At 42.3% G+C, this 10,954-nt stretch overlaps 1 protein-coding gene across 1 annotated transcript; it reads right to left on the reverse strand.

Annotated features, from left to right (window-relative positions):
• Positions 1 to 2,351: 2,351 nt before the first annotated feature.
• LOC106596183 (hatching enzyme 1.2) lies at positions 2,352 to 10,598 on the reverse strand. The gene is made up of 11 exons (XM_082956200.1): positions 10,468 to 10,598; positions 10,259 to 10,324; positions 10,057 to 10,113; positions 9,844 to 9,912; positions 9,654 to 9,703; positions 6,342 to 6,423; positions 6,118 to 6,232; positions 5,758 to 5,930; positions 4,679 to 4,760; positions 2,751 to 2,872; positions 2,352 to 2,635 (listed from the first exon to the last, which is right to left on the reverse strand). The coding sequence occupies exons 1-11, from the start codon at positions 10,502 to 10,504 to the stop codon at positions 2,631 to 2,633; spliced, it is 858 nt and encodes a 285-aa protein (XP_082812326.1). The 5' UTR covers positions 10,505 to 10,598; the 3' UTR covers positions 2,352 to 2,630.
• Between the last annotated feature and the right edge of the window lie 356 nt (positions 10,599 to 10,954).

Here is a 10,954-nt window from a genome sequence, read left to right on the forward strand (position 1 = left end):
TTTCTCGCACGGAATAGCCTTAATTTCTCAGAACAAGAATAGGCTGACGAGTTTCAGAATAAAGTTCTTTGTTTCTGGCCATTTTGAGACTGTAATCGAATCCACAAATGCTGATGCTCCAGATACCCAACTAGTCTAAAGGCCAGTTTTATTGCTTCTTCAATCAGAACAGTTTTCAGCTGTGCTAATGTAATTGCAAAAGGGTTTTCTGATGATCAATTTTCCTTTTAAAATGACACATTTGCATTAGCTAACAATGTGCCATTGGAACGCAGAAGTTATGGTTGCTGATAATGGACCTCTGTACAACTATGTACAATTGAATTCGGAAGTTTACGTACACTTAGGTTAGAGTCATTAAAACTCATTTTTCAACCACTCCACACATTTCTTGTTAACAAACTATAGTTTTAACAAGTCGGTTAGGACACCTACTGTGTGCATGACACAAGTAATTTCTGTATCACAATTCCAGTGGGTCAGAAGTTAACATACACTAAGTTGACTGTGCCTTTAATAAACAGCTTGTAAAATTCCAGAAAATGATGTCATGGCTTTAGAAGCTTCTGATAGGCTAATTGACATCATTTTATTCAATTGGAGGTGTACCTGTACATATATTTCAAGGCATACCTTCAAACTCAGTGCCTCTTTGCTTGACATCATGGGAAAATCAAAAGAAATCAGCCAAGACCTCGTAAAAAAATGGTAGGCCTCCACAAGTCTGGTTCATCCTTGGGAGTATTTTCCAAACGCCAGAAGGTACCACGTTCACCTGTACAAGCAATAGTATGCAAGTACAAACACCATCGGACCATGCAGCGTCATACCGCTCAGGAAGGAGACGCGTTCTGTCTCCTAGAGATGAGCGTACTTTGGTGCGAAAAGTGCAAATCAATCCCAGAACAACAGCAAAGGACCATGTGAAAATGCTGGAGGAAACATGTACAACGTATCTATATCCACAGTAAAACGAGTTCTATATCAACATAACCTGAAAGGCCGCTCACCAAGGAAGAAGCCACTTCTCCAAAACCGCCATAAAAAAGCCAACTGCACATGGGGACAAAGACAATACTATTTAAATAAATGTCTTCTGCTCTGATGAAAAAATAAATAAACTGTTTGGCCATAATGACAATCATTATGTTTGGAGGAAAAAGGGGGAGGCTTGCAAGCCAAAGAACACCATCCCAACCGTGAAGTACGGGGGTTGCAGCATCATGTTGTGGGGGTGCTTTGCTGCAGGAGAGACTGGTGAACTTCACAACATAGATGGCATCATGAGTAGGGAAAGTCATGTGGACATATTGAAGCAACATCAAGACATCAGTCAGGAAGTTAAAGCTTGGTCCCAAATGGACAACGACTCCAAGCATACTTCCAAAGTTGTGGCAAAATGGCTGAAGGACAACAAAGTTAAGGTATTGGAGTGGCCATCACAAAGCCCTGACTTCAATCCTATAGAGAATTTGTGGGCAGAACTGAAAAAGCGTGTGAGCGCAAGTAGGCCTACAAACCTGACTCTGTTACAACAGTAGGAATGGGCCAAAATTCACCCAACTTATTGTGGGAAGCTTGTGGAAGGCTACCCAAAATGTTTGACCCAAGTTAAACAATTTAAAGGCAATGCTACCAAATACTGATTGAGTGTATGTAAACTTCTGACCCACTGGGAATGTGATGAAAGATATAGAAGCTGAAATAAATCTTGATTATTCTGACATTTCGTTCTTAAAATATAGTTGTGACCTAAGACAGGGAATTTTTACAACTGAGTTTAAATGTATTTGGCTAAGGCGTATGTAAACTTCTGACTTCAACTGTAGATATTCCACAAAAAAAAAAGAAAGCCTGATCCAGCTACAATAGTTACATTGTCAACACCATTTCTGATCAAGTTGATATTATAATGGACAAAAAAGGCATTCAAAAACAAAGACATTTCTAAGTGACCCCAAACTTTTGAACGGTTGTGTTTATACATCTTTATGTATATTGGTTTAGCATTCCTTGCATAAAGGTGGGCCACTTCCATGGTACCGGTTATCCTGAGTTGAGCTCAAGAGTTCAAAGTTACCTCGCCAACTAAAGCCTGTTTCGTAGTACACCCTTCGAGAGGGCGAAATTGTTATTTTGGTGAGTCTATGATCCCTGCTCTCCAAGTCCTGTTACAGCATCATCGTTAAATCATTTGTTGCCTAGGTTGTCGGCCAAGTTTAAGGACTAACTCACCATTAATTTAAGTCTCTCCTGCTATGCTAGATCTACTTCTTCTCTGATCCCACCTTGGGATGTATGATGAGCATAGCTGAGAAGGTCCATTATAGAACGAAACAGAACACTGCAAGCAACATCACACTGACTGGATTCTTTTCAGTCTAGGTCATTTTATTTATTTCCAAGACAAGTGCAGTGGTATAGGCTTAATTTAAGGCAGCAAGAGCACACAGGAGAAAATAAACTACTGCCAGACACACGTATAATCCATCAGAAAGCTTTAAGGGACTTGTTCAACTTATTCATTGTTGAGAAGTTAAAATGTCAGTGCCATTTGTGTTGGAATCTTCAGTCGACAGCAGCGGTGTTGAAATCTTCTTCGATGGTGTCAAATGCTAAACTGTGCATTGTTATTCTGTGAAAGACAGGACATGAACATGGTTAGAATACAGTGCGATAATGACTGCATTTACAAAGGCAGCCCAACTCTGATATTTTTCCTGTCTCTGTGTGTGCGCGCATGTCTTTACCACATTGATAGAGTTTGTTAAGGCGTGTTATGTCCAGGGGGCTCAGGTGATTTCTCTGTCCAATCTGGACTCCCCTCTTCTTGGAGTGAATAGTGGGGTTACGGTTTGATGAGAAGTAGTATCTGCCAGGAGAAACCCAACAATGGGGGATTAGAGGACTTGCTACTTTAACACAAGGACTGCGTCACAAAGCCACCAGAATCCCAATATAGTGCACATAGTTTGACCAGAGCCCAGGTAAACAATAGTGACCTAAATAGGGAACCATTTGGTACACACAGGGAAATGTTACTGGAGCTGGATACTGTACAGTCGTGGCCAAAAGTTGAGAGAATGACACAAATATTAATTTCTACAAAGTTTGCTGCTTCAGTGTCTTTAGATATTTTTGTCAGATGTTACTATGGAACACGGAAGTATAATTACAAGCATTTCATAAGTGTCAAAGGCTTTTATTAACAATTACATTCAAGTTGATGCAAAGAGTCAATATTTGCAGTGTTGACCCTTCTTTTTCAAGACCTCTGCAATCCGCCCTGGCATGCTGTCAATGAACTTCTGGGCCATATCCTGACTGATGGCAGCCCATTCTTGCATAATCAATGCTTGGAGTTTGTCAGAATTTGTGGGGTTTTGTTTGTCCACCCGCCTCTTGAGGATTGACCACAAGTTGTCAATGGGATTAGGGTCTGGGGAGTTTCCTGAACATGGACCCAAATTAGCGATATTTTGTTCCCCGAGCCACTTAGTTATCACTTTTGCCTTATGGCAAGGTGCTCCATCATGCTGGAAAAGGCATTGTTCGTCACCAAACAGTTCCTGGATGGTTGGTACCATTCTTTATTCATGGCTGTGTTCTTAGGCAAAATTGTGAGTGAGCCCACTACCTTGGCTGAGAAGCAACCCCACACGTGAATGGTCTCAGGATGCTTTACTGTTGGCATGACACAGGACTGATGGTAGCGCTCACCTTGTCTTCTCCGGACAAGCTTTTTTCCGGATGCCCCAAACAATCGGAAAGGGGATTGATCAGAGAAAATGACTTTACCCCAGTCCTCAGCAGTCCAATCCCTGTACCTTTTGCAGAATATCAGTCTGTCCCTGATGTTTTTCCTGGAGAGAAGTGGCTTCTTTGCTGCCCTTCTTGACATCCTCCAAAAGTCTTCGCCTCACTGTGCATGCAGATGCACTCACACCTGCCTGCTGCCATTCCTGTACTGGTGGTGCCCCGATCCCGCAGCTGAATCAACTTTAGGAGACAGTCCTGGCGCTTGCTGGGCTTCAGGGCACCCAAGAAAGTCTTCTTCACAACAATTGAACCGCTCTCCTTGAAGTTCTTGATGATGCGATAAATGGTTGATTTAGGTGCAATCTTGCTGGCAGCAATATCCTTGCCTGCGAAGCCCTTTTTGTGCAAAGTAATGATGACGGCACGTGTTTCCTTGCAGGTAACAATGGTTGACAGAGGAAGAACAATGATTCCAAGCACCACCCTCCTTTTGAAGCTTCCAGTCTGTTATTCGAACTCAATCAGCATGACAGAGTGATCTCCAGCCTTGTCCTCATCAACACTCACACCTGTGTTAACGAGAGAATCACTGACATGAGATCAGCTGGTCCTTTTGTGGCAGGGCTGATATGCAGCGGAAATGTTTTTGGGGGATTCAGTTCATTTTCATGGCAAAGAGGGACTTTGCAATTAATTGCAATTCATCTGATCACTCTTTATAACATTCTGGAGTATATGCAAATTGCCATCATACAAACTGAGGCAGCAGACTGAAAATGTTGAGAATGACACAAATATACTTTTGCCCACGACTGTACACAGTCACAAAACTAATATTTACTTATTGCTAGCAGTTTAAAAACAAGGTGAGTAAAATTAGGACTTTAGTGGGAATAAGGAGGAGAGGAGTATGACTGACGTTCCGTAGTGCATTATGGAGTCGTAGTCATAGGGCAGGTCCTGAGTGTCTCCTTTCTTCACCTTAAAATTATTTTCTTTTCCTGGAAGTTAAAAGAGGCAGATGTGACTGGTGGACACTGCTGGGTGTGAATGTGATATAGGGGAATGAAAATGGAAATGTAGACAAGTTGAGATGGAAACCATTAAGTTGAACCTCTAGCAGGAGGAAACTCTACAGGATTCAAGGCATGAATATTTCATCTTACCTAATGAAACCCATTGCGGGTGGTAATGTAACAAAACTGCCTTCAAAACGAGCTTACATGTTATCCCAGGATACCCATTACGGGTGGCAACTGTAAAAGGTATATTTTACACCAGGATACCCATTACGGGTGGTAACTGTAGATGACAACGTAGTGTTATTCGCGTCAGGCAAATTTAGCGAACAAGGTTGCTGCGTTCACGCCAGGGAAAATTCACAGGAGTAAACGAATTCAGTTTAATTCTACATAATTGGAAATGAGTCTGAAATACATAGTTATGCATAGTATTGGTCTCAAACTGAAGAACACTGATGGTTACTGGTGTAAGATTCTCTGGTGTTTACAGAACTGGTGCTGTGAGATTAGGATATCAGGATTCAAGGTAGCTCTGATATTAGGCTATCAGGACCTGCTTAGACAAAGCAACTTCAACAGTAGAGAAAAGGGTTGCAATGTATGGGGAAATGAATGGCTGCAGTATTTCCGTTATAATAAGTACATGATAAATGGAACGTTAAGGCATAAATGTATGAAAGACTATTCTTATTTTAAACTAAAGTGGTTCTGTCCTTGTGGTATGTAGTGTTTCATGTTGTGTGGACCCCAGGAAGAGTAACTGCTGCTTAGGCAGTACCTAATAAAATACTAAATGTCAATAGTTATTCTATACGGTCTTCACTCCAGACCACAAAAAGCTGAATCAGGTATGTTAGTGTTGGGCTGCTACTAAAGCCTGCACACTGCAGCTCATGGGACAAATTGACCAGCCCTGCCCCTGATCCACATGCACTGCCCCTGAGGTGGTTTAGTATGTTGTGTTGGTGTGAGTTACCTGGGACCACGTTGTCCCACTGTATGGTGACGTATTGGTCACGGTCTGGCCGTGTGTGCTCGTGGTGCAGGCCCAGGGCATGCATCAGCTCATGACACAGGTTCCCCACGTTACAGGCTCTACCGAAGTACACAGACTGGGCCCCGCCCTGGAAACCTACATACGACGCACAGCTAGAGTTAAGCGAAGAGAGATAAAGGTGAGAGAAGCGGGAGGAGAGAAATGGAGGAGAAAGAGGGGATATGACAGGAAGAGAGGAAAAATAAAGGATTGAACACAGGAAAAGGAAGGAGAGGTTGTGAGTTAACTGGAAACTGCTGGGAAGGAGAGAATGTGTTAATGTGCCCACTTTGGACTCACCCTGTCCCAGAGATGAACTCTATGTAGTTCATCTCATTGGTGTATTCGTGGAAGCGGATACACGTCTGGTCTGAAATAAGCTTGAACGCTGCTAGTATAGTTTCCTTTCTGTCCACTGTGTGGATCAGAGACAATCTACCATTAGACGGTGCATATCATTCTCACTGTATTAGAAAACATCTAGTGTTACAGTGTTCATCTCTCCTACTGTATTCGACACTCACCCAGATAATCGTTGATCTTGTAGGGGATAGAAGCGACGCCTTCATTCTCATGCCAAAGTGACTTCACAGCTAATCGGTCTTCCTGTAGGACAAACACCTAGTCTTAAATCCAGCTGTCGCTAGAGAGTATAGGCCTCAGATTAATTCAATTGTTATTTCCGCGTTTCCCCTATGAATGTTTTTAAGTTCTAAAATGGTCAAACTATTTCAGTATTCACTTAAATGACTAAAACCAGACTAAGTATGTAGAAAAAAAAGAATGGAGCAATATACAGTGTACTTTCCATGACAGACTGACCAGGTGAATGCTATGATCCTTATTGAGGTCACCTGTTCAAATCAGTGTATATGAAGAGACCATGGATCATGTCTATATGCCATTCAGAGGGTGAATGGGCAGGACAAAATATTGAAGTACCTTTGATCAGGGTATGGTAGGTACCAGACTCACCAGTTTGAGTGTGTCAAGAACTGCAACGTTGCTGGGTATTTCACACTCAGTTTCCCGTGTGTGTGTTAAGAATGGTCCACCACCCAAAGGACATCCAGCCAATGGCAGTCCAGTGGTCGAAAATGGGTGACACGAATTGTGCAGAGCAACAGACGGGCTACAGTTATAGTCAATTGACAGTCCAGTAAAACATTTGTTCCCAAAGACCCCAAAAATGCTCAGCTCGTAGAACCTTGACACAAATGGGGTATGGCAGAGTTCCACTTCTTTCAGCAAAAAACTTGTTGCAGTGGACTAAGGAAACACTGGACACAGGAGAATTGGAAAAACGTCTGGTATGATAAATGCCGTTTTTTTGCAATTTCACGCTGATGGGAGGACTAGGGTATGAAGAAAACCACATGCATCCATCATGCCGTTTGTCAACATTACAGGCTGGTGAGTGGCAGTGGTATGCTTTGGGGTGCCTTTTCATGGCACACGTTGGGCCCCATGATAAAAGTTGAGCAACGTTTGAATGTCTTAACATAATTGAAAATCAGGTGCATCCCTTCCTGGCAGCAGTGCTTGCCTACGGAGCCGTGAGGGGAACGGCACCTCTGTACCTTCAGGCTCTGATCAGTCCCTACACCCAAAGGGCACTGCGTTCATCCACCTCTGGCCTGCTCGCCTCCCTACCTCTGCTTAAGCACAGTTCCCGCTCAGCCCAGTCAAAACTGTTCACTGCTCTGGCACCCCAATGGTGGAACAAGCTCCCTCACGACGCCAGGACAGCGGAGTCAATCACCACCTTCCGGAGACACCTGAAACCCCACCTCTTTAAGGAATACCTGGGATAGGATAAAGTAATCCTTCTAACCCTCCTCCCCCCCTAAAAAAGATAGATGTACTATTGTGAGGTGATTGCACCAATTTTTAAGTCATTTAGTCTGCTAAATGACGTAAATGTAATGTAAATGCAGTGTATCCATCTGTGAATTGATTTTTTCAGCAGGATAATGCCCCATGCCACAAGGCTAGGATTGTCCAGGAATGGTTCCTTGAAATTTACAGTGAATTCAGCTTAGTGCAGTGGCCTGACCAGTCACCAGATCTCAATCCAATTAAGCATCTGTGGGATGAGATGGAACGAGCCATTTCGGATTAGAGATCCACTACCAGCCAACTGGGCACAATGGTGGGAAGCATTGAGGAAATCATGGGGCCAGCATTCCTGTGGAATGCTTGACACCTTGTAGAGTCCATGCCCTGACGAACTGAGGCTTTTCTGAGGGCAAAGGGCGGTGCAACTCAATGTTAGGTGTTCCGAATGTTTTGTAGACAAAATATATATATATTTTAAGATCTTTTATTTAAAAAAGAGGGGGGAAAAAAATCACCTAAATAAATGAACTAAAACCGTGCAATTGGCAACGCTCACTACGATATAAAGTGAGATTGTCGTCACTGGCCGACACACAAATCTATTATTTGCATGACTCACTGTGCAATAGTGTTTAACATGAATTTTGAATGACTACCTCGTCTCTGTAACCCACACATACAATTCTCTGTAAGGTCTCCAACAAGCAGTGAATTTCAAACAGATTTAACTACAACGACCTATTGGTTTTCAAATAACTTGCATAAGGCACCTATTGGTAGATGGGTAAAAAAAGCAGACATTGAATATCCCTTCGAGCGTGGTGAAGTTAATTACACTTTGGATGGTGTTTCAATACACCCAGTCCATACAAAGATACAGGTGTCTTAAGTCAGTTGCCAGAGAAGAAGGAAACCGCTCAGGGATTTCACCATGAGCCCAATGGTGACTTTAAAACAGGTAGACTTTAATGGCTGTGATAGGAGAACTGAGAATGGAACTACATTTTAGTTACAAATTGACAGTGAAAAGGAAGCCTGTACAGAATAAAATTATTCCAAAACATGCATCCTGTTTGCGTCAAGGCACTAAAGTAATACTGCAGAAAATGTGGCAAAGCAATTCTCTTTTTGTCCTGAATACAAAGTGTAATGAGAGGCAAATCCAAAAGATTACAGAGTACCACTTCATATTTTCAAGCATGGTGGATGCATCATGTTATGGGTATGCTTGTAATCGTTGCGGACTGGGGAGTTCCAGGATAAAAAAAGAAACGGAATGAGATGAGCACAAGCAAGAGCCTAGAGGAAATCCTGGTTTAGTCTGCTCTCTACCAGACACTGGGAGCATAATTCACCTTTCTGCAGGACACGAAACTAAAACACAAGGGCAAATCTGCACTGGAGTTGCTTAGCAAGAAGACAGAATGTTCCCGAGTGGCCGAGGTACAGTTTTGACAAATCTACGGTAAGACCTGAAAATGGTTGTTTAGTAGTGATCAACAACCAATTTGACAGCTTGAATAAGGCACTGTACCAGCTTCTGGTATACACAGACTGAAACTAATGACTGCAAAATCGTTCAAGGTTTCTTTACAAGACAGAATGTTGAATAAAACGACATTGAAACTTACTCTACTGGTGGTCCGTGGTGTTGATCCTTCAGATGGTCAAAATATCCACAGGAAAGTACTGTTAACACAACTTTTTAGAGTGGCGGTACTGAAGTTGAAATTTCTATCACCTGGCACTTCAGTTAGTATGCATGCATTGTATATTTTTCCTGTGGATATTTTGGCTCAAATTTCAACCATCTGAAGGACCAACACCATGGACAACCGGTAGAGCAAGTTCAAATGTAATTCTGTTCAACAATCTGGCTTGAATGATTTTGCAGTCATTAGCTTCAGGCTGTGTATACCAGAAGGTGGTATCAATCTGATTCATCAGCCTAAAAAAAGATGCAGTAACAGGACAGAAAGCAGGGATAATAGACTCACCGAAACCAGAATGTCTCCCTCCACGATAGCAATGGCGAACTGTAAGTCCTCTGTAACAGAGAGAGTGGGTCTGAAAAAACCACACTGACACAACATGTACTAGTTACAAGTCACTACCTCCAGTGCCATTAAAGTCCAGACCTCGCAGTAGAGGTCCAGGATTGTGCGCTTCATCTAATGAATGCGTTACCTTCTCTGGTTTCAGGCATTTTAACCCAATCATTTTCTCTGTGGCGTGGTCCCATTGAGGCAGTAGAACCTAAAGGCAATTGTTAACATTAAACACATTTTGCAAAATTTTATTTTTGATAGATAAGCCATGAACTTGAAGAAAACCAATGGAATTGTTTCTTTAGGCCCATCACACCAAGAGATTGACTTGAGAATCACAGTAGAGGCCTACCTGTGGCAGTGAAAGTCACATTTGTAGAATTGTTGATGGGGTTTGTAGAATTGTCCACTGAAATACAGAAAGAAAATATAAAGAGGAACAGAACAACAGTTTTGCAGTGGGGCTGGCCTACATGAACTAAAAATGGTAAACAGGCCTAGTTTTCAGTCTGTAACCTTACGAAATGAGTGGTCCCCAATGCAGGCCTGCTTACCTGTGGCAGGGAAAGTAGAATTTGAAGTAGTAGCATTTGTCAAATTGGTGATGGGAACACTGCCCACTGAAATACACAAGGGTAACATAATACATGTTAAATAATAACATGGTGAACCAATTGGCGTCTACAGTGGAACTGGCCTGGCCTAACTGAAATGGAAAACACTCAAAAGTAGGATGTCACAAAAACAAAATGACTGGTCCTACCTTGGACAACCCAGATGAGAATCAGAAACCAAACCATGTTGAAACAACGATTGTCCCCCAAGATTTGGGAGAAAAAAAACAACCAGAGAAACAGCACAAACAAATGTGTTCAATAGCTCTCCTTCCAGTCAAATAGTGGGTAGGGCAGCAATCACAAAAGAACAGGTGTGTTCTCCTTCTCCTTCTTCGGTGAGGTTTAAAGACGGTTGGCATCCAATATGTTGCATTATCGCCCTCTACTGAACTATCGTATGAATCCATTACCTTTGTGATACAAAATGGGAAAAGGGGAAACGTGAAAATGTTTAAATATATATATATTTAATGACTCTACTAACTAACCCGACACTCATTAAAACCCATCACCTTATTCCACTACTTTAACCCTATCTTAACCTACCCCGGGCCAATGACCCGAGAGGACGAGACACTACCACTCAACACACCCTGTAACTCTTCTGAAATCAAATCTCGTACCCCCAAGTAC

Source organism: Salmo salar, chromosome 01, assembly GCF_965601325.2.
Source record: "Salmo salar chromosome 01, fSalSal1, whole genome shotgun sequence".
Taxonomy (NCBI): domain Eukaryota; kingdom Metazoa; phylum Chordata; class Actinopteri; order Salmoniformes; family Salmonidae; genus Salmo; species Salmo salar.

Excerpts from the sequence above, each read along its gene's own strand:
- LOC106596183 (XM_082956200.1), bottom strand. The coding sequence starts at position 10,504 with ATGGTTTGGTTTCTGATTCTCATCTGGGTTGTCCAAG. Across the intron at positions 6,424-9,653 it reads AGGGAGACATTCTGGTTTCG|GAAGACCGATTAGCTGTGAA; the intron begins GTGAGTCTATTA and ends TTTGTCCTACAG. Across the intron at positions 5,931-6,117 it reads GAGTTCATCTCTGGGACAGG|CTGTGCGTCGTATGTAGGTT; the intron begins GTGAGTCCAAAG and ends GCTTAACTCTAG.